We start from the raw sequence: 26,521 nt of genomic DNA, 5'->3' as shown, positions 1-26,521 counted from the left end.
TCTTCTGCCCATTTTTTGATTGGGTTGTTTGTTTTCCTGATACTGAGCTGCATGAGCTGTTTATATATTTTGGAGAGTAATCCTTTGTCAGTTGCTTTGTTTGCAAATATTTTCTCCCATTCTGAGGGTTGTTTTATTGTCTTGTTTATGGTTTCCTTTACTGTGCAAAAGCTTTTAAGTTTAATTAGGTCCTATTTGTTTATTTTTCTTTTTATTTCCATTACTCTAGGACGTGGGTCAAAAAAGATCTTGCTGCAATTTATGTCAAAGAGTGTTCTTCCTATGTTTTCCTCTAAGAGTCTTATAGTGTCTGGCCTTACATTTAGGCCTTTAATCCATTTTGAGTTTATTTTTGTGTATGGTGTTGGGGACTGTTGTAATTTCATTCTTTTACATGTAGCTGTCCAGTTCTCCTAGCACCACTTATTTTTTTTTTAATAAATGTGTTTATTTATTTATTATTTTTGGCTGCATTGGGTCTTCGTTGCTGCGCGGGCTTTCTCTAGTTGCAGCGAGCGGGGGCTACTCTTCATTGTGGTGCACGGGCTTCTCGCTGTGGTGGCTTCTCGTTGCGGAGCACAGCCTCTAGACACGTGGGCTTCAGTAGTTGTGGCTCGTGGGCTCTAGAGCACAGGCTCGGTAGTTGTGGCGCACGGGCTTAGGTGCTCCGTGGCATGTGGCATCTTCCTGGACCAGGGCTCGAACCCGTGTCCCCTGCGTTGGCAGGCAGATTCTTAACCACTGCGCCACCAGGGAAGCCCTCCCAGCACCACTTATTGAACAGCCTATCTTTTCTCCATTGTATATTCTGGCCTCCTTTCTCATAGATTAGGTGACCGCAGGTGTGTGGGTTTATCTCTGGGCTTTCTATCCTGTTCCATTGATCTATATTTCTGTTTTTGTGCCAGTACCATACTGTCTTGATTACTGTAGCCCTGTAGTATAGTCTGAAGTCAGGGAGGATGATTCCTCCAGCTTCATTTTTTTTTTTTCTCAACATTGCTCTTGCTGTTCGAGGTGTTTTGTGTTTCCATACAAATTGTAACATTTTTTTGCTCTAGTTCTGTGAAAAATGCCACTGATAATTTGAAAAGGATTGCATTGAATCTGTAGATTGCTTTGGGTAGTATAGTCATTTTCACAATATTAATTCTTCCAGTCCAAGAACATGGTGTGTCTCTCCATCTGTTAGTGTTGTCTTTGATTTCTTTCATCAGTATCTTATAGTTTTCTGCATACAGGTCTTTTGCCTCCTTAGGTAGGTTTATTCCTAGGTATTTTATTCTTTTTGTTGCAGTGGTGAATGAGATTGTTTCCTTAATTTCTCTTTCTGATCTTTCATTGTTAGTGTACAGGAATGCAAGGGATTTCTGTGTATTAACTTTGTATCCTGTGACTTTACTAAATTCCTTGATGAGCTCTAATAGTTTTCTGGTGGCATCTTTAGGATTTTCTTAGTATAGTATCATGTCATCTGCAAACAATGACAGTTTTACCTCTTCTTGGCAAATTTGGATTCGTTTTATTTCTTTTTCTTCTCTGATTGCTGTGGCTAGGACTTCCAAAACTATGTTTAGTGGTGAGAGTGGGCACCCTTGTCTTGTTCCTGATTTTAGAGGAAATGCTTTCAGTTTTTCACCATTGAGAATAATGTTTGCTGTGGATTTGTCATATATGGCCTTTATTATGTTGAGGTAGTTTCCCTCTATGCTCACTTTCTGGAGAGTGTTTTTTATCATAAATGGGTGTTGAATTTTGTCAAAAGCTTTTTCTGCATCAATTGAGATGATCATATGGTTTTTGTTCTTCAATTTGTTAATATGGTGTATCACATTTATTGATTTGCATATATTGAAGAGTCTTTGCATCCCTGATATAAATCCCACTTGATTATGGTGTATGATCCTTTCAACGTGTTGCTGGGTTCAGTTTGCTAGTATTTTAAGGATTTTTGTATTTATATTCATCAGTGATATTGGCCTGTAATTTTCATTTTTTTGTGAGATCCTTGTCTGGTTTTCGTATCAGGGTGATGGTGGCCTTGTAGAATGAATTTGGGAGTGTTCCGCCCTCTGCAAGTTTTTGGAAAAGTTTGAGAAGGATAGGTGTTAGCTCTTCTCTAAATATTTGATAGAATTCTCCTGTGAAGCTTTCTGGTCCTGAACTTTTGTTTGTTTGAAGATTTTTTTTTTTTTTTTTTTTTTTTTTTGCGTTACGCGGACCTCTCACTGCTGTGGCCTCTCCCGTTGCGGAGCACAGGCTCTGGACATGCAGGCTCAGCAGCCATGGCTCACGGGCCCAGCCGCTCCACGGCATGTGGGATCCTCCCGGACCGGGACACGAACCAGTGTCCCCTGCATCTGCAGGTGGACTCTCAACCACTGTGCCACCAGGGAAGCCCTGTTTGAAGATTTTTAATCACAGTTTCAATTTCAGTGCTTGTGATTGGTCTGTTCCTATTTTCTATTTCTTCCTGGTTCAGTCTTGGAAGGTTGTACCTTTCTAAGAATTTGTCCATTTCTTCCAGGTTGTCCATTTTATTGGCATATAGTTGCTTGTAGTAGTCTCTTAGGATCCTTTGTATTTCTGCGGTGTCAGTTGAAGCCTCTCCTTTTTCAATTCTAATTTTATTGATTTGAGTCCTCTCCCTTTTTTTTTTGATGGGTCTTACTAAAGGTTTATCAATTTTGTTTATCTTCTCAAAGAACCAACTCTTTGTTTTATTGATTTTTGCTATTGTTTTTTTTGTTTCTCTTTCATTTATTTCTGCTCTGATCTTTATGATTTCTTTCCTTATAGTAACTTTGGGTTTTGTTTGTTCTTTTTGTAGTTGCTTTAAGTGTAAGATTAGGTTGTTTATATGAGATTTTTCCTGTTTCTTGATGTAGGATTGTGTTGCTATAAACTTCCCTCTTAGAACTGCTCTTGCTGCCACCCATAGGTTTTGGGTCATCGTGTTTTCATTGTCATTTGTTTCTAGGTATTTTTTGATTTCCTTTTTGATTTCTTCAGTGATCTCTTGGTTACGTAGTAGCACATTGTTCAGCCTCCCTGTGTTTGTGATTTTTACAGTTCTTTTTCCTGTAATTGATTTCTAACCTCATAGCATTGTGGTCAGAAATGATGGTTGATACAATTTCAGTTTTCTTAAATTTACCAAGGCTTGATTTGTGACCCAAGATGTGATCTCTCCTGGAGAATGTCCTGTGTGCACTTGAGAACAAAGTGTATTCTGCTGCTTTCAGATGGAATTTCCTATAAATATCAATTAAGTCTGTCTGGTCTCATGTGTTATTTAAGACTTGTGTTTCCTTATTAATTTTCTGTCTGGATGATCTATCCATTGGAGTGAGTGCTAAAGTCCCCCACGATTACTGTGTTACTGCTCAATTCCCCTTTTATGGCTGTTAGCATTTGCCTTATGTATTGAGGTGCTCCTGTGTTGAGTGCATAAATATTTACAATTATTATATCTTCTTCTTGGTTTGATCCCTTGATCGTCATGTGGTGTCCTTCCTTCTCTCTTGTGACAGTCTTTATTTGAAAGTCTATTTTTTCTGACATGAGTATTGCTACTCTAGCTTTCTTTTGATTTCCATTTGCGTGGAATATTTTTCCATCCCCTCACTTTCCGTCTGTATGTGTCCCTAGGTCTGAAGTAGGTCTCTTGTAGACAACGTATATACAGGTCCTGTTTTTGTATCCATTCAGCCAGTCTGTCTTTTGGTTGGAGCATTAATCCATTTACATTTAAGGTAATTATCGATATGTGTGTTCCTATTATCATTTTCTCAATTGTTTTGGGTTTGTTTTTTTTGTTTTTGTGGTACGTGGACCTCTCACTGTTGTGGCCTCTCCCGTTGCGGAGCACAGGCTCCGGATGAGCAGGCTCAGCGGCCATGGCTTACGGGCCCAGCCGCTCCACAGCATGTGGGATCTTCCTGGACCGGGGCACGAACCCTTGTCCCCTGCATTGGCAGGTGGACTCTCAACCACTGCGCCACCAGGGAAGCCCCTTGGGTTTGTTTTTGTAGGTCTTTTTCTTCTCTTGTCTTTCCTGCCTAGAGAAGTTCCTTTAGCATTTGTTGCAGAGCTGGTCTGGTGATGCTGAATTCTGTTAGCTTTTGCTTGTCTCTAGAGCTTTTGATTTCTCCATCAAATCTGAATGAGAGCCTTAATGGGTAGAGTAATTTTGGTTGTAGGTTTCTCCCTATCACTTTAAATATATCCTGCCACTCCCTTCTGGCCTGCAGAGTTTCTGCTGAAAGATCAGCTGATAACCTTATGGGGATTCCCTTGTATGTTATTTATTGCTTTTCCCTGCTGCTTTTAATATTTTTTCTTTGTATCTAATTTTTTGTTAATTTGGTTAATATGTGTCTCAGCATGTTTCTCCTTGGGTTTATCCTGTATGGGAGGCTCTGTGCTTCCTGGAATTAACTATTTCCTTTCCCATGTTAGGAAAGTTTTCGACTATAATCTTTTCAAATATTTTCTCACACACTTTCTCTTTTTCTTCTTCTTCTAGGACCCCTATAATTTGAATATTGGTGCATTTAATGTTGTGCCGGAGGTCTCTGAGACTGTCCTCAATTCTTCATTCTTTTTTCTTTATTCTGTTCCTCAGCAGTTATTTCCACCATTCTGTCTTCCAGCTCACTTATCAGTTCTTCTTCATCAGTTATTCTGCTGTTGATTCCTTCTAGTATATTTTTAACTTCAGTTATTGTGTTGTTCATCACTGTTTGTTCTTTAGTTCTTCTAGGTCCTTGTTAAACATTTCTCGTATTTCCTCCATTCTATTTCTGAGATTTTGGATCATCTTTACTATCATTACTCTGGATTCTTTTTCAGGTTTATTGCCTATTTCCTCTTTATTTATTTGGTCTTGTGGGTTTTTACCTTGCTCCTTTGTCTGCAACATATTTCTCTGTCTTCTCATTTTGTCTGGCTTACTCTGTTTGAGGTCTCCTTTCCGCAGGCTGCAGGGTTGTAGTTCCTTTTGCTTCTGGTGTCTGCCTCCAGTGGGTGAGGTTGGTCCAGTTGCTTGTGTAGGCTTCCTGGTGGGAGGGACTCGTGCCTGTGTTCTGGTGGTGGAGCTGGATCTTGTCCCTCTGATGGGCAGGGCCACGTCAGGTGGTGTGTTTTGGGATGTCTGTGGGCTTAGTACAACTTGAGGCAGCCCGTCTGCTGATGGGTGGGTTTGTGTTCCCGTCTTGCTTGTTGTTTGGCTTGGGGCGTTCAGCACTGAAGCCTGCAGGCAGTTGGTGGAGCTGGGTCTTGGAGTTGAGATGGAGACCTCCAGGAGAGCTCTCGCCAATTAATATTTCCTGGGCAAGCAAACAGCAACAAAAACAATTAAAAACAAACAAACAAACAAAACCCCAAACAAATGGTAAAAGCAAAACCAAACAAAAACAAAGAAAACATACACACATAAAAAATAAGAAACAAAAACAGAGAAGAAAAAACGAGAACAACCAAACAAAAGAACCTCAAAATGAAATCAAACAATTAAAAACAAAATCAACAAAAACAAAAAATAGAAAACAAAAGAAAAGCAGAATGGGAACTGAAGGAAAAAGCAAAGAAAACAAAACAAACACACAAAAATGATTTTTAAAAAATGATTTAAAAAAGATAAGAACAAATAGAACAAAGGAAAAAAGATAAAAAGAAAATAGAACAAAGGAAAGAAACAAAGAAAAAGAACAACAAAAAGTAACATAGAAATAGAAATATAAAACAATTAAAAATATAAAAAAATTTTTTAAAGCTAAATAAAAATAAGAACAAATAATAATAGAAAAACAGCAACAAAACAAAACATTAAGAAAATAGTAATAATTATATTTTCCTGGTCTCAGCTATCAGTGTCATTGCCCCCACTGTGAGTCACAGCCAACCTTCACCTCCCCGGGAAGCCCTCCAAAGCCTCTAGGTAGGTCTCTGGTCCCCCTGTGGACACTGTGGGGCAGCTAAGACCCTGACCTGGCCCAGCTTCCACGTGTACTATCCCCAAAGTCCACAGCTGCTAGAGCTAGGCCAGTTTCAGTTGTGGAAACACTCATGTCCATTCAGATATTCCATTGATGCAGGGTTTACCAAGCTGAAGGCAGGGATTTAATCTGTGGTTTGTGTAGCTGCACGGAAAGATTTTTGTTCCTCTTCCTTAGTCGATCTGCCTCTGGGGCTTAGCTGTGGTTTTAGCCTCACCTCTGCATTTTGGCCACCCACAGGAGTCTGCCCCCGAGGCTGCCGTGGAGCACTTGGGTCTGCCCTGGTGAGGACAGGGCATAGAGGTGGCACGACTGCCTGGGTCATGGGGGTCCTGGCAGTGATAGGGGTGTGGCAAAGCCAGTGGCTACAGGCACGAGAGATCTGGCCCCGGTGGGAGGCTTTCCTAGCACCTGGCGGCTGGTGCAAGAAGGTCAGCCCTGGTGGGGGCTTTTTTTAGCACCTGGAACGGCAGGGGCCCAGCACATGGGGAGAGAGAGGCTGCAGTGGCAGCTCCACCCCCTGTGCGTCACGCAACAGAGGTGCCTTGCTTCCATGGCAGTCTGGGTTTCCTCCACAAGCATTCCTCGTTGTGGATTTCCTCCCTCCTGTCCCCTTAGGCTATCTTCTCACAGCCAACAGCAGTCCTCCCTGCAGGTTTGCTCTCCAGTCCCCATGTTCCAGCTCTCAGCGCCCATGTGCACCGGCAGACACACGTCCCAATCTGGGGTGTGGAGGGCTGTGGTGCAGACCATCTGTGTAGGTCTGTCCTGTCTGCCACAGACCGGCCATTTCACCCTCCTCCAACAGCCTCAGATGCTCCCCTTCTGTCCCAACTGATTTCCCCATTGGTGAGGGGGCTTCCCTGGATGCAGGAACCTCTTTTCTGCTTCAGCTCCCCGCCAGGGGCGCAGATCCCGTCCCACTTCCTCTCCTCTTCTTTTTCCCTTCTTTCTTTCATCCTGCCCAGTTATGCAGGGATCTTTTCTGTCCTTTCCGGTGTCCAAGGTCTTCTACTAGTGTTCATCTGGTGTTCTGTGAGAATTGTTCCATGTATTCTTGATGCATTTGTGGAAGGAGATGAACTCCGTGTCCTCCTACTCCTCCACCATCTTGGTGAATCTGAAATAACTAAGTATTAACATGTTTTAAAAAGCATGATAAACATGTTTATGTGTATATATATATATGTATAAACACTGCAGAACACAATATGGCAGAGCATTTAAAAGTAGAATACATACACATATAATATATTTATGCATGTAGGTATATATGCATTTATACATATGTATGTACGTATATATATATGTATGTTGTGTGTATGTATTCTACTGTTTTTTTAATTAATTTATTCTTTTATTCTTGGCTGCGTTGGGTCTTTGCTGCTGTGCGCGGGCTTTCTCTAGTTACGGCGAGTGGGAGCTACTCTTCGTTGCATTGCATGGGCTTCTCAGTGCGGTGGCTTCTCTTATTGTGGAGCACGGGCTCTAGGTGCACAGGCTTCTGTAGTTGTGGCACGCGGGCTCAGTAGTTGTGGCTCGCAGGCTCTAGAGCACAGCCTCAGTAGTTGTGGTGCACGGGTTTAGTTGCTCCGTGGCATATGGGATCTTCCCGGTCCGGGGCTCGAACCCGTGTCCCCTGCATTGGCAGGCAGATTCTTAACCACTGTGCCACCAGGGAAGTCCTGTATTCTACTTTTAAATGCTCTGCCCTGTTTAGAGTTCGGTAGGCAGAAAATATTTGATAAATGTTAGGAATTGCCAACCTTTTGGCAAATAAACATGGGAAGTAATCTTACTAAACCTGCAATACTAGCACCTCTTAATAATCAATACAAAGTTTGTGTTACTCTAAAAGGGCCATGCTATATGTTTATATGTAGAAATATATCTCATTGTTTCCATTTTTCTCTAGTTGATCCACCAAAATCGGCAAGCCATCTTGAACCAGTTTGCAGCAAACGCTCCTGTTGGCATCAGTATGAGATCAGGCATGCAGCAGCAAATTACACCTCAGGTAACGTGAGAAAACCAGGCATTGTTAGTACTTCTCTAACCCATAACCCAAACTGTATTTCTTAAAGTGTTGACTTGAGTGTCTTTGAAATGGTCTGTGAACTGATCTTTTAATGATGTTTGTACTGTAGCTTTCTTCTAGAATGAATTTATAATCAACTTGTGATACCCCTTACTGATATTTGATGTAAAGCTGAGGGTTCTTTGTTTCATTTTGTTGTTATTATTGTCATTGCTATTAGATATCAGGTGACTAAGTAGAAAACTCTTATTGCTGTCCTGATTAGTACCAGTATTAAGAAGCCTCGGATATGAAACTGTGTGTATGGTACCTGAAACCTGATCAAAACCCAGTCACACATTGCTTAGTTATCTTAACTACCTTGCGTTCTCCACTTAGTCTGAGCGTCAGCATTTTGGTTTTTATTTGTTTTAATGATCCTTGTGTAAGAACCCAGAGCCATTGGAACTAAACATAAAAAGAACGGTGTAGGCTTCTAAGTGTTATCTAGTGCTTCCTCCCTATTTAACTTCTGCATGTACTTTAATATTTTTGCTTCAACCACTTTTTTTTTTTTTTGGCTGCACCACGCAGCTTGTGGGATCTTAGTTCCCTGACCAGGGATTGAACCCGGGCCCACGGCAGTGAAAGCGCCAAGTCCTAACCACTGGGCCACCAGGGATTTCCCTCAACCACTTTTTTTATGGTTTCCCAACAAATTACACAAAAATTTGGGGGATGAGGTATTTTAGAGAGGATTCGAACAAAACACTTCTCCATAAAATGAACCTAGAAGGATTGGGAGCAAATACTAACCAAAAGGATAAATATTGATAGAAACTGCTGTTTAGCAGCAGGTGTTGACATCTTCATGGATCCAGACTTGGGTTTCTCTGTCTTAAAAATCTCAGTGGTTAGCTCATGCAAGGGTAATTAGGTTATAAGGAAACAAGACCCCACTGTTGGAATTCACATAAAGACAGATTCTATCAGGAAGTCATTATGTCACAGTTTCTTCCAGAGTAGACTTCATCTGGTTGGCAATTTTCATTTTTATGGAGCTGTATGCTTTAATCAGCTCCTCAACCTGAACGGACATTTTCTGATGAAGGCTTTATTGACATGCCATGTTGCTTTGCAAGTTAGACCAGAAAGTGACTTCAACCTAATTTTACCACTTCTTTCATCATTCATAATATTATAACTATTAAAACACTTACTCTAATGCCTGGAGCAGTCTTACACTGCAACAATAATATAAGATACCTGGGTTCATTTATTTCTGCTTATTATTTTGTTTCTAATTAATTATTTGCTTTTTAAGTGACGATTTGGCATTGGATCCCAGATTTCTGATTCTTCCTTTTTTAATGGTATTTGTAGATTTTTCTAATTGTGAAGATAATGCACATTCATTATAGATAATTTGGAAAATACAGAAAATTAAAATCACCTGTTATCACATTTCATTTAAGTAAAGTGGAATAAATGATCTCTAAGAGAAAAGGGAAAACTAAGTTTCACCATACTAGAAACACAGTGAATTTTTTGGAAATGAAAAAGAAAATGTCCCCTAACAACCTAATGCCAGATAAGATAGAAGTCATCAGGCACATTTTATTTCTCTTCTTTATGGTTTTCATGTTTCTCTTAATAGTTTTCATGGCCTATATTATAATACTAATCAATATATGCTTTCTTAGACTTTTATCAGTCCTGTGTGACTTTAATCTGTAAAATGTACTTATTTTCTCTCCTGTAGCTATTACTTAAGAGGTTTTCTTCCTTTTCTGTTTTAGTTTCCCTTGTACACTGATAATTGCTACATATTCTGTTGCTCCAAGCTACTAGTCTTAATCCTGTAAGCTGTCTAAGATAGGTGGTAATCATAATAATATTAGTAAGTGAGGATTTTTTTCTCTCTTTTTTAGCCACCCCTGAATGCCCAAATGTTGGCACAGCGCCAGCGGGAGCTGTATAGTCAACAGCACCGACAGAGGCAGCTAATACAGCAGCAAAGAGCCATGCTTATGAGGCAACAGAGCTTTGGGAACAACCTCCCTCCCTCATCTGGACTGCCAGTTCAAATGGGGAACCCCCGTCTTCCTCAGGGTGCTCCGCAGCAATTCCCCTACCCACCAAACTATGGTACAAATCCAGGAACCCCACCTGCTTCTACCAGCCCATTTTCACAACTGGCAGCAAATCCTGAGGCAACCTTGGCCAACCGCAACAGCATGGTGAACAGAGGCATGACAGGAAACATGGGAGGCCAGTTTGGCACTGGAATCAGTCCTCAGATGCAGCAGAATGTCTTCCAGTACCCAGGATCAGGTATGAGGATTACACCTTTATGTTGCTTTTATAAGTACAGTTGGCCCTCAGCATCCACAGATTCCATACCTGTGGATTCAACAACCCCAAATCGAAAATATCCACCCCCCCCAAAAAAAAAAATTCCAGAAAGTTCCTAAAAGCAAATTTGGATTGGCTGCACTCTGGGAACTATTTACATAGCATTTACATTGTATTAGATTTTACAAGTAATCTAGAGATGATTTAGTATATGGGAGGATGTGCATAGGTTCTGTTTCTCCATTTTATATAAGGGACTTGAGCATCCATGGATTTTGGTATCCATGAGGGTCCTGGAACCAATTCCCTATGGATACCAAGGGACGACTATACCACATACAGGCTTAGGTCTCTCTTTTCACATGTGTTTCAGTTCACTGACATTGAGGCAATTTGCTGAAGAAGAAAGATGCTGAGGGAGTTCCCTGGTGGCCTAGTGGTTAGGATTCCGGGCTTTCACTGCCCTGGCCTGGGCGGAACTGAGATCATGCAAGCCGCGGGGCACGGCCAAAAGACAGAAAAGACGTTGGTGTTGGAGTCAGGAGATCCAGGCTCTAGGTTCAGCTCTTGCCACTAAATGGTTGAGTGGTTTGAGGCTTGTCTCTTACATAAAGCTAAGATGATTAAATTAGAGGATCCATAAGGACCTGACACGAAAATTTTTAACATTTTGTCCGCAAAGCATATTCTTACTTTCTCTCATGGATCCCTATAAGAATCTTATGAGAGTCCATGTCAGACAATGGGTGTAAGTACATTAACTCAAAATTTGCATACAAATTTTTAAAATTATCTTGGAAAGTTTTTTTGATAGATTACATAAGGATAATCAGTCTTCACAGATTATCTCAGACTTCTCATTGGTGTCACCACCCTTAGCTGCTTAGGTTGTAAGCTATTCCTCTGAAATATCAGGCAGCTTTCTGGCTTTCAAAAGCTTTGTTCTTTTTTAATCTTTCATTTGCAGTGTCTCTGTCCTACTCCCTTTGTCCTAGGTAATGATATCTTTTTAAAATTTTTCTTCTATCACTTGGAGATTCTAATAGGTAGTGGCAATAAAACACATTTGATTAATCCACCAGGTTTAATTAAACTTTGATGCAAAATTAATGGCAAATTCCTGGGAGAAAAATTGAAATAAATCCCTTCATTTTATAAATGAAAGAAAAAGTAAATTTTAAGCCTGCTTAAAAATGAATTTCAATGAGAAAGCTGCTGTTTGACCTGAATAAAATGTTGAAGTTATATAGAGATTTTTTTACACGGCAGTATGCTTATCAACTTTGACAGCCAAATCAATTTAGACTTTTCATTCTGGTGGCAACAAGTGCTGAAATCCTTTGACTATTAAATTAAGTATCTAGGGAGACATGTGTCAGAGAGTACCAGAATTCTCTAAGACGTTTTAATCAAAATTATACCACATCAGTTTCTTTGTCCTCAAGACAATGAAGTCATCTTTGGCTGGTTTAGATCACTTACACTGTATGTGTGGGCAAGAAAAGTATTATAAATCCATATTTTAATTATAAGATTGTCTGAACAGGAGTGGCCTTCAAAAGAGTTGTATTTTCATGTGCCTTGTGATTTGTGTATGCAAAGATTTTGACAAGGTTCCTTCAGTGTATTCCAGCCTACAGAAGTACTTCCTCCAACATGAGAAGACTTACATAGTTGTTTCCCCATTGCTCTTCCAAAACGGCAACTTAGCCAAAACAGCAAATTGATTCTTAGTAGCATTTATGATACTGATTGCAGAGCCTTAAATCACAAGATTTATGTCATTCATTGGGGAAAAAAATAACCACAAATAAGCCAAACATTAGTAAATCCCCCAATAAATTCTCTTATTAAAAAAAAATAAGATAAAAACGGTACGTCTCAAAAAGCTAAAAATACAACTACCATGTGACCCAGCAGTTCTACTACTGGGTATATAGCTGAAAAAAACGAAAACACTAATTTGAAAAGATACATGCACCCCAGTGTTCATCGCAGCATTATTTACAATAGCCAAGATATGGAAGCAACCGAAGTGTCCATTAACAGATGAATGGGTAAAGAAGCTGTGGTATATATATATATACAATGGAATACTACTCAGCCATAAAATAAATGATGATATTTTGCCATTTGTAACAACATGGATGGACTTGGAAGATATTTTGCTAAGAGGGAAGAAACTGATGATTACCAGTGGGGAGGGACAAGTTAGGGGTAAGGGATTAAGAGGCACAAACTACTATGTATAAAATAAATAAGCTACAAGGATGTCTTGTGCAATACAGGGAATTTAGCCAATATTTTATAATGATTATAAATGGAATACAGCCTTTAAAAATTGTGAATCCTGTGTCATACACCTGAAACTTATATAGTATTGTACATCAACTATACTTCAATTAAAAATTATTAACTAATTTAAAAAAAAACAAACAGTACTTCTGTCAATTTTCAGTCATACTGCTTAACGCTTCATCTCTGGAAAGCCAAGAAAGGATGACTTCTATCTGCTCCTGTTTCTTGACTAAGCCTCCTGGAAAGGCAGTACTCCAAAACCCCATTTCCTATGAAGTTAACAAGATTTCCTTCAGGGTTGTGGGTCTAGTCTTTAATCTCTTGCAAGCCATATAGATAGAATACAGTGATCGAGATAATGAGTGGGTAGAGCTTCCTTCTTCTCCAGACAGTACAACCAGATATGTTACTACCCATTGTAATTGCTCTATCTGGTACCCGGATTTTTCTTCCAGTCCAACTTTTTTTTTTTTTGGTGGTACGTGGGCCTCTCACCACTGTGGCCTCTCCCGTTGCGGAGCACAGCCTCCAGACGCGCAGGCCCAGCGGCCATGGCTTACGGGCCCAGCTGCTCCACGGCATGTAGGATCCTTCCAGACCGGGGCACGAACCTGCGTCCCCCGCATTGTCAGGCAGACTCTCAACCACTGCGCCACCAGGGAAGCCCCCAGTCCAACTTTTGATTGACAAAAAGTGCTTTTCACAAAATAAGATTTTTTTTTATAGAGTATCTGTACTACAAACCCCAGAAGCTAGGCACAGTGGAGAGAGTAGTAGTTTTATCCAGTTGCAGTTTGAAATGAAATGGCAGAGCTTTCAGGTCTTCCATGAAAAAACAAAAACACAGGGGGAAAATTGTTTGTTTTTCTGGAGAGCATAAGAACATTTAAAGGTTCAGTAGTTTAAATTTCTTCCATTGCTCTAAGTTATAAACTTGCACTATCATGATCAGCAACCTGGTAGAAAGCTGCAAGATCAGCTTGTGTGTTGGTACAAATTCAAGTTCTGGAGAAATTCCAACCTTTTCAAATCAAGCCTTCTCCAAGAAACAAAAAGCACCACATGTTTTTATAAATAAAGTTTTATTGGGACTCATCCATGCTCATTAGTTTACATATAGTCTATAGCTGGCTTCACACAGTAGAGTTAAGTAGTTCTTACAGAAATGTTATGGCCTGCAAAACTGAAAATATTTACTATCTGGCCCTTTGCAGAAAAAGTTGGCTGATCCCTGTGTTAATTAATGATAGTAAAACCAAAGGATGAATAAAGTAGCTTTGCTTTAGTCCTTTGTTTTGGCATCTTTCAACTTAAAATAGACCCAAAGTAAACGAAGGAACATGTAGGTCATAATAATGACAGCGTATGCTTTCTTTTATTTCTGAAAACAGAAAATTATTGTAGACTATCATGCCATGATGATGAGTGCACAAGAACAGAATAAGACATTTAAAATTTATTTTATACTATGGTAATATTCAAACAAAATATGAGAGAAATTTAAAAAGAAATTTTTTGTACCTATTTCATGAATTCCTTGGAGCCAATCCAGAGCTCCCTCTTCTGTGAACTACAGAAAACATGCTACTCTACTCACTTCTCCTGAGTGATGTCATCTACTCCTGTGGCTTCAATGACTTCTTCATGCTTATGACTTTCTTCTCTATATCTAAACCAGATCTCTCAGCTCATGTGAGAGACATACCTGAATTTTCTACCAGCACCCAAACTTGTCCAGAGCTAGGCTCATCAACTCCATTTCCCCTTCCCTCCATGCCTCAATGTGCCAGTTTAACAAACCTCTCAAGTTCCAAGAAAGAATATATACCTTGCTTTTGTGTTTTCTGTATCCTTTGTCTAAAATGTCCTTCCCTCATCTGTCTCATTCCTGTTCTTCCCTCCCCTCAGAGATATCTCCTCTGGGAAGCCCTCCCTGACACTCCCAACCATAAGTACTCACCACTCTGTCTTTTTTTTTTCTTAAAGTATGATGAGTTTTTTTAAAATTTTTATTTATTTATTGGCTGTGTTGGGTCTTCGTTGCTGCACATGGGCTTTCTCTAGTTGCAGCAAGCAGGGCCTACTCTTCGTTGTGGTGCGCGGGCTTCTCATTGCGGTGGCTTCTCTTGCGGAGCATGGCCTCTAGGCACGCAAGCTTCAGTAGTTGTGGCTCGCGGGCTCTAGAACGCAGGCTCAGTAGTTGTGGCCCACGGCTTAGTTGCTCCGCAGCATGTGGGATCTTTCCAGACCAGGGATCGGACCTGTGTCCCCTGCATTGGCAGGCGGATTCTTAACCACTGCACCACCAGGGAAGCCCCACCCTCTCTTAGAGCCACGTGTTCATCAGCTGCCTTTCTTTTTTTTTTTTTTTTTTGCGGTACGCGGGCCTCTCAGTGTTGTGGCCTCTCCCGTTGCGGAGCACAGGCTCCGGACGCACAGGCTCAGCGGCCATGGCTCATGGGCCCAGCCACTCCGCGGCATGTGGGATCTTCCCGGACCGGGGCACGAACTCGTGTCCCCTGCATCAGCAGGCGGACTCTCAACCACTGCACCACCAGGGAAGCCCTGCCTTTCTTTTTAAACAGCAAGTTCCTTGAGAGAGCCAAGTGTGACCTTTTAAATCTTTGTTTCTCAAGTGCTCAGCACAGTGGTCTGGTGGGGAGAGTAGATGCTCAGTGAATCTTTTAATGGAAAAATGAATCCTAATTCTAGTTGCTGCTGCCAGTGAAATTTATGTGGTGAAATTTATGGTCCAGCAGGGAGACTTAACATAATCAAATATAGAACTGTAGAACTTTTAAACTAGAAGGAAGAAGACTGTCTGGTCCAAGGAATCCAAGGTCCAGTGCAGTGGCAGAACTGGGGCCAGAACTCTACCCCTCCAAATTCATTATTCACAGACTGGTTCTTTCTACTAAAACTAGGTCATCTGATAAGGAAAACATGGGCAGTTAGAATGTGAAATGAGGCCAGAAAAAAATGTCAGAAAGCATGCTGGGACTTCCCTGGTGGCACAGTGGATAGGAGTCCACCTGCCAATGCAGGGGACACGGGTTCGATCCCTGGTCCGGGAAGATCCCACATGCTGTGGAGCAACTAAACCCGTGCGCCACAACTACTGAGCCTGCACTGTAGAGCCCACAAGCCACAACTGCTGAGCCCACGAGCCACAACTACTGAGCCTGCATGCTACAACTACTGAAGCTCACGCACCTAGAGCCTGTGCTCCACAACAGGAAAAGCCACCGCAATGAGAAGCCCGCGCACCGCAACAAAGAGTAGCTCCCACTCGCTGCAACTAGAGAAAGCCCGCGTGCGGCAATGAAGATCCAACGCAGCCAAAAATAAATTTATTTTAAAAAAAAAGCATGCTGATGTACTTGAAGTCTTATTTATTAACTTTGACCCCACAGAATAATAGCCAGAATGTGATAAGTATATTCCCCCCTCACATATATATTTTTCCTGAAAGAAATTATTTTATCATAAATAAGATTAAAAATGCATTAGGAACAGATAAGTACTTTTTAAAGATCATAACCAAAATAGTTAAAAGTTAAAATGTAGAATTAATGCAAAGACAGCCAATATAAAAATGAAGATGATGGGGGGGAACCCACCCTCTAGAGTCATAAATGAAAAAAATAACTTCTCCATATATTCTAAGTCAAAATTATTTACCAGAGATTAAATTACATATGGAGGAAGCAGCAAGGAGAAAAATATGTAGCTTTTTTTTTAATATAAATTTATTTATTTTATTTTTGGCTGTGCTGGGTCTTCAGTTGCTGTGTGCCAGCTTTCTCTAGTTGCAGTGAGCGGGGGCTACTCTTTGTTGTGGTGCACGGGCTTCTCATTGTGGTGGCTTCTCTTGTTGCGGAGCACAGGCTCTAAGCATGTGGGCTTCAGTAGTTGCAGCACCCAGGCTCAGTAGGCTCAGTAGTTGTGGCTTGTGGGCCCTAGAGCACAGGCTCAGTAGTTGTGGCGCACGGGCTTAGTTGCTCCGCGGCATGTGGGATCTTCCTGGACCAGGGCTCGAACCTGTGTCCCCTGCATTGACAGGCAGATTCTTAACCGCTGCGCCACCAGGTAAGTCACTGTAGCTTTATTTATATAAATTTTACCAAGAAAACAAGTAGCTAAATGTTTAGTGAAAGAAAAAAATATAGAAAGTCTACAGTTGGCTCAACTTTCACAGAAAATTTAAAATATTTTTAAAACTGTAGCCTATAAAAAACAAAACTGAATACTTTAACTACATATCTGGCTAGTTTAACCAAACAGAAAAAAGAGAAAAATCATTGTATTAATAATAACAGAACACAAAATATACAGGAATCTACAGTTATGTTTACAAGGAGACATTAAGGGCATAGAGACATACTTATGATATAATGATAAGAGAAAGAAGCAAGCCACAAAGTTATGCAATATTTCATAGAGGAAGATTTGAAGGAATTATACTAAATTATGGGTAATCACATTATGATATTCTTTTTTTCTGTACATTTATAACTTTCTTTACCTCAACAGTATTTAACTGTGAAATGTATTTTGTCAGGAAAAAAATAAAAAATACAAAGTGTTAGCGTAACAGAAAACGTAAAAAGAAGCCCATTTTTACTCTTTTAAATTTTTATGGACTTCCACTTTTGGTCAAGATGGAATAACAGGGACGAGATTTATTCTTCCATTTGAAACAAACAAAAAATTGAACAATAGTTGTAGAAATTGTCCAGACTGTGGTGCAGGAAGGGGGAATCCAACAGGAGCGTGTAGTTTCCTATAGTTGAGGCAATGGCACTTAAGAGTCTGGGAAAGCCAAGGCAGGTAGAGGTTTTAGGGCACAGAACCAGAGAAGAAGAGAGCCACACAGAGAGAGAACCATGGGGATGTATAGAGGGTCCTGCTCAGGTCTTCATTTGAGAACTGATCAGTGTGTGTGTGTACACAAACCGAGGCCAAGGAAAACCACCTGAAAAGAACTGAGGGAACATCTTCAGAGTTTACACAGGGCCAGTTCCTCTTCCCACCAGCCAGAATAGAAAACCTCAAAATTCACGGTGTCAAGTAGAATACTCAGAAATGTTTGTGCCTAAGTAGCAGGGCAAAAGAAGCACCAGGCTAAACCCTGCTCTTGTCTCTTTAGGCACAAGACCCAAAAGAATTAAAACTGTTACCATGTAACCTATCCATGACCCAGACAAAGGTCAAAAATTTAAATTTAAAGGAATTTTCAAAATCTAGCACCTAACAAGGTAAAATTCACAAGCCCTGGAATCTGAATTTTTTTTAATTACCAGACATGCAAAGATAAAGGAAAATAAAACCAATAACAAGAAGAAAAATCAGTCATCAAAATCAACCCAGAGGGCTTCCCTGGTGGCGCAGTGGTTAAGAGTCTGCCTGCCAATGCAGGGGACACAGGTTTGTGCCCCGGTCCGGGAAGATCCCACATGCCGCGGAGCAGCTGGGCCCGTGAGCCATGGCCACTGAGCCTGCGTGTCCAGAGCCTGTGCCCCGCAACAGAAGAGGCCACAACAGTGAGAGGCCCGCGTACCGCAAAAAGAAAAAAAAAAAAAATCAACCCAGAAATTTCACAGGTGTTAGAATTAAAACAGTTAAAAATTATACATTTATTCTGTATGTTCAAGAAGCTAGAGGAAAGCTTGAACGTGTTAACTAAAAGTATGAAAGATATAAATAAAACCAAAATGAAACTTCTGGAGATAAAAACTACAGTGTCTGAGATGAAAAATACACTGGATGGGATAAGCAGCATATTAGACATTATAAAAGAAAAAGTTAGTGAACTTGAAGGTATAACAATGGAAACTATACAAAATGAAATCAGAGAGAATACTGAAAAGGTAGTAATTTACTCCAAATTGATCTTGTAATTACACAATCCGTATCTAAATATCAACATGCTTTTGGGAGAAATTGACAAGCTTCTCCTACAATTTATATGGAAATGCAAAGGACCTAGAGTAGCCGAGACAATTTTGCAAATTAAGAATAAAGTTGGGGGACTTCCCTGGTGGCGCAGTGGTTAAGAATCCTCCTGCCAATGCAGGGGACACGGGTTTGATCCCTGGTCCGGGAAGATCCCACATGCCACGGAGCAGCTAAGCCTGTGCACCACAACTACTGAGCCTGCCCTCTAGAGCCCACAAGCCACAACTACTGAAGCCCGTGCACCTAGAGCCCGTGCTCCGCAACAGGAGAAGCCCATGCACCGCAACAAAGAGTAGTCCCCACTCGCCACAACTAGAGAAAGCCTGAGCACAGTTACGCAGACCCAACACAGCCAAAAGTAAAAATAAATGAATAAATTTATATTAAAAAAAAAGAATAAAGTTGGTTGACTACCAGTTTCAAAAATTATCATAAAGTTACAACAATCAAGACAGTATAGTATTAGTACAAGTATAGACATACATATCACTGCAACAGAATAAAAAGTCCAGATATAAACCCTTACTTTTATGGTCAGTTGATTTTCAACACAGTTATATCAATGGTTACTAATAAGCACTATCCTGAATAGAAAGGAACAAACTACTGATAAATGCTACTTCAGCGTAATGTTTCACTCAACATTATGCTGAGAGAAAGGCACCAGACACAAAAGACCTCACATGATTACATTTATATGAAGTTTCCAATAAAAGGCAAATCTGTGGGGACAGAAAGCAGATCAATGGTTGCCTGAAGCTAGAGGTGGGCGTGGGAATTGACTGCAAACAAACACAAAGGAATTTGAGATATGATGAAAATGTCTAAACTGGATTGTGGTGCTGGTTGCACAACTCTATAAATTTACTAAAAATCATTGACTTGTGCAGTTCAGTGGGTGAATTTGATGCTATATAGAGTACGTATCAGTAAAGCTTAAAAAAAGAGGCAGGGAAGGGAAGCAGTGCCCATAAAGACAACTGAGGAGGAGCAGCCGACAATACTTTCATTTCATGAGTGGGTTTTTCTTACCTTTTTCCCTCTTCAACTTATTTTTTTAAGCTTTTTAAAATTATTTTTATTGATGCATACTTGACATAACATTATATTAGTTTCAGGTGTATAACATGATGATTTGATATTTTGTATATATTATAAAACGATCACCACAGTAAGTCCGATTACCATCTACTACTGTACATAGTTACAATTTTTTTTTTCTCATGATGAGAACTTTCAAGATCCACTCTCCTAGCTACTTTCAAATATGCAGTACGGTATTATTAACTATAGTCACTGTGCTATACATTACGTCCCCGTGACTTATTTTTTCTTCCCATTCTACTGAGATATAAGTGACATACAGCACTGTATGAGTTTAAGGTATACAGCATAATGATTTGACTTACTTCATACATCATGAAATGTTTATCACAAGTTTAGTGAACATCTGTCATCGTGTATCCTTTTCAACTTATTTTTATTACACAAGCAATCTGTCATGTGTGCTCATATTTTTTTTTTACACTTAAAAATTCATGTAGTCAGGGCTTCCCTGGTGGCGCAGTGGTTGAGAGTCCGCCTGCCAATGCAGGGGACACAGGTCCGTGCCCCGGTCCAGGAAGATCCCACATGCCGCGGAGCGGCTGGGCCCGTGAGCCATGGCCGCTGAGCCTGCGCGTCCAGAGCCTGTGCTCCGCAACGGGAGAGGCCACAGCAGTGAGAGGCCCGCGTACCACAAAAAAAAAAAAAAAAAAATTCATATAGTCAGAAAAGAACAGAAAAGAAAATCATACATAATCATGGTACCCAAATCAATATCTTGGTGAATGGAAACGTTCTTCCAAATCTCTTTTATATGTTTATTTGTCTGTTTATACTGAAATTTCCTGTTTTGTTTTTAAGGAACTGAAATTTTTCCTACTCTGTTGAATAGGCTGTTTCTAACTATATTATGACAGATCCTTCTGGGTTTTTTTTTCTTTTATGGGGTTAATAAATATATAGTATATTCACGTAAATTAATTTGTGTCAATTTGTAGGAATGGTTCCCCAAGGTGAGGCCAACTTTTCTCCATCTCTAAGCCCTGGGAGCTCCATGGTGCCGATGCCAATCCCTCCTCCTCAGAGCTCTCTGCTCCAGCAGACTCCACCCACTTCTGGCTACCAGTCACCAGACATGAAGGCCTGGCAGCAAGGAGCAATGGGAAACAACAAGTAAGGGGGCATTTTTATATATGAGCATCCCTGATACTCTGCAGCACATAAGAACAAATATGCCTTCACAATCCAAATAGAAGATTATTAGCTACTATCCATTTGCAAATTCAAGGAACTGAATTTTATGTTATCAGCAAATAGCGATTTTTAAGTCCTTTAAGTTTCAAGTCAATTTTAAGGCAAATTTGTGTGTTTACAGTATAGAAAAGTACTGTAAACCTTTTCATCCCACTCCCAGCACACCTGAGGAATATGATCGACTCCTATGAGTAACAGAGCTTCGCTGGGACAGATTTAGGGATGAGTACTTCTTAAAAAATCATTCTTTATAAAAACACTTAAAAATCTTAAAAATCTAAAACAAGAATGGCAAAATGTTAGAATTCAATAGAGCTGAATAGTGGGCACACGGTTTCACTCTTCTCAGTATGTTTGAAGGATTTCATAGCAACAGCAAAGGTTTTTAAGTCTTCTAAGGTCATTCTACCTTACCTAGCTTTTTGAATCTCTGGATTTTCAGTGGCCTTGTTTTACCCATTTTACTGAAAATTATCTTACTAAAGTCATTTTTCCCCCCAAATCGTGGCTGCTGAACTTTTCACACATCACTTGAGTTTTATAAAGGTTTTAATTTGGTTGTGTCTTGATTCTAATGACAAGGAAGCCGTTTGATCTGACAACATAATAAGTAAGGTAGTTAAAGTTGAAAACTTAAGACCATATTCTCTTAAAGTTCATTGAAAGGTAAGAGAGGAAATCTTCCTGTTAGAGAACTGTGTAGCTCTCAGTGAGGACTGATGTAAACTAGGTAGATATGGAACAGTCTGTGTGATGTGCAAGAACTTAGTCTTCTGCTGTGTTCTAATCCCAGCTTCCTATACTCACTTTAGATTCCATGGTCTATCTTTATAATTACTCCCTTACAGGCACTCTCAGCTCCCTTGCCCACCTCTCCCTCTGTTGCACTTATGCCTAGCAAAATGCTCCCTAATGAAATCCAACTAAACTCTCGCTCCATACCTACACCTAAGCATCTGAATGTGCCCTGAGGAAAAAAAAAACACAGTCATGCTGACAGATCTGCTCCCCTTCACAGTTAAATCCCTTCCTCTCCTTCCATTTCGTATTGAATCTGTCAGGCTTTCATCCCTACCTTTCCACCACAAGTATTCTTATCAAGGTCCTCAATGTCCTTTACAATGCCAAATGCAATGAGCATTGATAGCACTTGACATATTTGAGCATGTACTCTTTCTTGGAGCTCTGTGTTCGTTTGGTTTCTGGAACAACTTTCTCTCCTGAGAAAGGTGACTCTCTTCCTAACCCTCAGTCTCCTCTGCTGGATCTTCCTCATCTCCCTGACCTCCATTTTAGGGCCTCAGAGCTCATTCTAGGACCTCTTCCCCATATCTGCTTGCTCCCTTAGTTATATCATTCAGTCTTACTATATAAATGCCTGTCCCTATGCTTATGACTCCTAAATTTAAGTCTCTAGCCCAGACTTCTCCCCGGAACACCATACTGTATATACCACAGCCGAATCGACATCTCTACTTAGAAGTCTAATAGGCATCTCAAACATAACATGACAAAAACGAAAGTGATATTCTTCCCCAAACCTGCTCGTCTCATACTTTTTTCACATCTCAATAAACAACTCTATTCTTCCAGTTATTCAGAAGACAACCTTTTCTCTTTCTCTCACATCCCACATCAAACATCCATCAGCAAATCACATCAGCTTCTTAGCAGCTCTCACTCCTTACTGTCCCACTTGTACACTTTAGCGCAAGCCAGCATCATCCTTTTCCTAGACCACTGCAGTGGCCTCCTGTCTTCCTGCTTCCACCCTTGCTCCACTACAGTTTAGTCTCCACATGGTAGCCAGAGTGATGCTTTTAAAACGTGAGGCAAGATATCAGCCCTTTACTCAGAACACTCCAACTTATTCAAAATACAATATAGGGCCTCTGATGCCCTACATAATCTTGCTCCAGGATACCTCTCTGACCTCATCTGCTATTCTCATCACTCATTCTGCCGTACTGGCTCCTGTTTATTCCTCTGTTCCTCAGATGTGCCAAGTACATTGCAAACTCAGGGCCTTTGCATTTTTAAATCCCTCTGCTGGAATGTTCTTCTCTCAGTAGCCACATGGATTTCTCTCTCATACTTCAAGTCTCTTCTTAAAAAATGTCACTTTATTAGACATAGATATTGAATGTCACCATATTAAACTTCCCTGACCATCATTTCTAAACAGCATTTCCCACCTCTTAGTCCCTCCTTTCCCTTCTTTATTTCTCTTTATCATGCTTAACATCTGACATACTGTGTGTTAGTCTATTTACGGTCTGTCTCCTCCAACTAGAATATAAGCCTCAGAAGAGCAAGGACTTTTTGTTTACTTGTATATGTCCATCCTTTAGAACAAGTAAGCACTTAATATACATCTGTTGAACAAATGAGTGTAGAGATTCCCTATTCCTACCTAACTCATTTTTTGGATGCAGATTCAAATATGGACTTGAGTTTTTGTTGCACTTTCTATAAACTTTTGACTTTCCCGAATCATTTGAGAAAGAAAATAGTTATCACCAACTCTTCAAACATTCACACTTGCTTATTTGGTTCATGTATAAAAGTTTATTAGTCAACACAGGCAATATATAGTTTGTGATCACTCACTGTCTCTTTTGCACAGTGCAAGATACCACAAGGAACTGGGGAAAACAGCCCCTGTTGTCAACTTACCTAGAGTGTAGTTAATGACAGGAGTAGGTCGGACAGAAGTAAAACATGAAACAAAGACTCATTAAGCAGAATGATGTAATAGAGCTCAGAGACAGTGTAATGTGATTCTTTTTCATTATCTCTTTGGTAGCAAGAGAAATAAAGGGTTAAACAAACTTATTTGTCCAGGAACTGGACAGTGTTACTGTGTAACTCTAGTCACAAAGGAGAATCCCAGGGCTTATTAGCATTTTAAAGGCAGAGGTCTAACCTCTGTGGTTTAACCCTTTGTTTCTGAGACTTATTTGACCAGAAACTCCTCCTTGCTTGTTAATACCTGTAATATCTATGGAACCTACTTTAGGCCAAAGTTGTCATCTTTCCCTTTTCCCCCCATGATTTAAGGGCTACCAAATACCTGGTGCTAGCGTAAGGAAACTGTGATAACTGCCATGAGGCAAATCAGGAAAGCAGGTGAGGGAGGGGTCCAGGAAAGTGTGAGGAAGGGGGCCTTCATGCATTGGGCCTAAGGTGCCAGTGAACCCCACAGTCCATTCCAGGACCTGGAACAGTGATTGATGCTGCAGAAGGGCTTGATCTTCTTCCCATGAGGGAAGAAACTAAAATGGAGCTATTGGCAGGAGTAGTTTGAAAGAACTTAGGCTAATATACAGTCCCAAATATAATTTGAAAAGAAATTAAATCCTAAACTTTTTTCACTAAGTATGACATCATTGCAGTCCTTGAAGCTGCTGCATGCATTAACTTACATAGCCCTGCGCCTTCACAGTGGTGATTTATGTATCAGTTGCAAATGAGCACTGTCTAAGGCAGAAATGTTCTCATTAGAAAATGGGCAGTAGACTAATGGTTTTTTCCCTCATCTTTAGCTGTGGGGACACTGTCTGACAAGCATACACACTGTACAGACATTAATGGTCCACAGATGCATTATTGACCATTTCCTAGGCATATAATTTTCTTTGAGCATTTGTGTTTTATAATTACTTGGGGAAAATTTGCTACTTTTCTTCAGACATGATGAATAGGCTGTTTCTCAGCCTGTTAATTTCAGTATGATTACCTTAATTTACCAGAAGCTGTAAACGTTAGTACATCCTGCTTACCTCCCAAGAGCAAGCAAGGATAGATAAGCCATTGATGGGATAAATAATTTTTGAAATCAAATTCTTCAGAATAAACATTAAAATAGGTGGAATTTTACCAGCAGCTTATTGTTTAAAAATTGATAGATAATCACAAAACATTTGGTGTTTTTTTTGGAACTTACCAAAGACATAGTTCATATTATTTTCCTTTAGATGTGTATATCTGTGTCACTTAGAATCTGGGGGGGTTCAGATATAAAGTTTCAAATTGTATTTACTTGGAGTTTATTCCATACTATTCTATCTGCTAATAGAAACTGGTTTAACATTTGAGATCCTTGGTGTAACCACAGTCCAGACCTTGGTGGTGAAGAAGGAAGTCTAAAACAAGCCCTCTGAAAACCATAACTGGCATTGCATTTTGCTTCCTAGAAAAGACATGAAGCTATCTTCAGGCCTGAGAAAACCTTTGAAGTCTTCAAAAATATTACATTTTCCAAATAAAAATATCTGGTATATACTTCTTGGTTTCCTCTTAGTTTATAGCATATTGAAAATGGCCAGAAGCTGAATCCTTGAGAAGTGACAGCAAGCGGTAGGACACTGAATAAAGGCTCTCGAATTTTAATGTGCGTAAGTAGTTAGAAATGCAGCTTTCCATACCCACCCCCAGAAAATATGATTTACTAGGGCTGGGGTAAGGCCTGAGAGTCTCAATTTTCAATGAATACCAGGGAATTCTCTTGCAGATGGTCTCTGGACTACACTTCAAAAAACATTGGTATACATACAGTAAAATCTATCAACAAAAGCAACCTCATCAGTTGACAGCACTGAGTAATAACCCATGTCCACAATTAATTCATTCATCAGATATTTACTGAGTGCCTGCTGCTGTATGTCATTTATTAGTAGAGACAAGGAATAAATGGAACAAAATATCATCACTTCCCCCAGGTGTTATATCTAAGAGAATATACAAGCAATCACAATATAAGAATGCTACCTTTGAATCATTCATTCCTTTGTTAATTTATTCAATGAACATTTATTGAAGACTAATATATATGCCAGGTACTTTGCTTAAATAGGATATTCTCTGTTTAAGAAGATAAAATAGTGTAATAAATATTAGAATGATTTTGATGTTTAAGTGGGTAAACCAGTTATCTGGAAGATTTACTTCTGTGGAAAACTTCCTTTCTTAGTTATTTGAATAATTGAAGTTTAACAACTCTGATACTAAGCCAGATAATTATGACTTAAAATGAGGTCTTTTTAGTTATTAAACCCCTTGAGCAGAGTTCAAAGTGCATCTGAATGATACTTAGTTCTTATATATTATAATAAGATAAAATCTTACACATAACTTAGGAATATAAAATATTTTCTTTGGAATTCCATCTGATAATTTAGAAAAAGAGTCCACACACATTATCCCCATGTTCATGATCAGTGGATGTAATTGAGATTGTTTTTGAGTTAACAGTGTGTTCAGTCAAGCTGTCCAGAACCAGCCCACGCCTGCACAGCCAGGAGTGTACAACAATATGAGCATCACCGTGTCCATGGCAGGTGGAAACACAAATGTTCAGAACATGAACCCAATGATGGGCCAGATGCAGATGAGCTCTTTGCAGATGCCAGGCATGAATACTGTGTGCCCTGAGCAGGTAAGTGGCACAACTGGCACACTTGCTACACACACACATAGTGCTCTATATCACACCACACTGCAATTCATTATTCCAAGGAAATCAGGAATGTTCAGTTACCTGTCAAAAATAACCACACTTCTTTTTCTTTCCCACTATCTTTTGCTAATTACTATT

The 26,521-nt window shown here is 40.0% G+C and overlaps 1 protein-coding gene across 7 annotated transcripts in view; it reads left to right on the top strand.

Moving 5' to 3' along the window:
• Positions 1–26,521, top strand: part of NCOA1 (nuclear receptor coactivator 1) — a 261,841-nt gene that overhangs the window by 224,046 nt on the left and 11,274 nt on the right. For all 7 annotated transcript variants that reach the window (XM_060309246.1, XM_030858266.2, XM_060309244.1 and 4 more), the window contains 4 exons: positions 7,915–8,016; positions 9,948–10,350; positions 20,670–20,844; positions 26,179–26,362. In XM_060309246.1, coding sequence (XP_060165229.1) covers positions 7,915–8,016; positions 9,948–10,350; positions 20,670–20,844; positions 26,179–26,362 — 864 coding nt within the window. The remainder of the gene's footprint in view (positions 1–7,914; positions 8,017–9,947; positions 10,351–20,669; positions 20,845–26,178; positions 26,363–26,521) is intronic.

Source organism: Globicephala melas, chromosome 12 (genome assembly GCF_963455315.2).
Source record: "Globicephala melas chromosome 12, mGloMel1.2, whole genome shotgun sequence".
NCBI lineage: Eukaryota > Metazoa > Chordata > Mammalia > Artiodactyla > Delphinidae > Globicephala > Globicephala melas.
The sequence above is the reverse complement of the archived record's forward strand: the minus strand, read 5'-3'. Positions and strand labels throughout refer to the sequence as shown.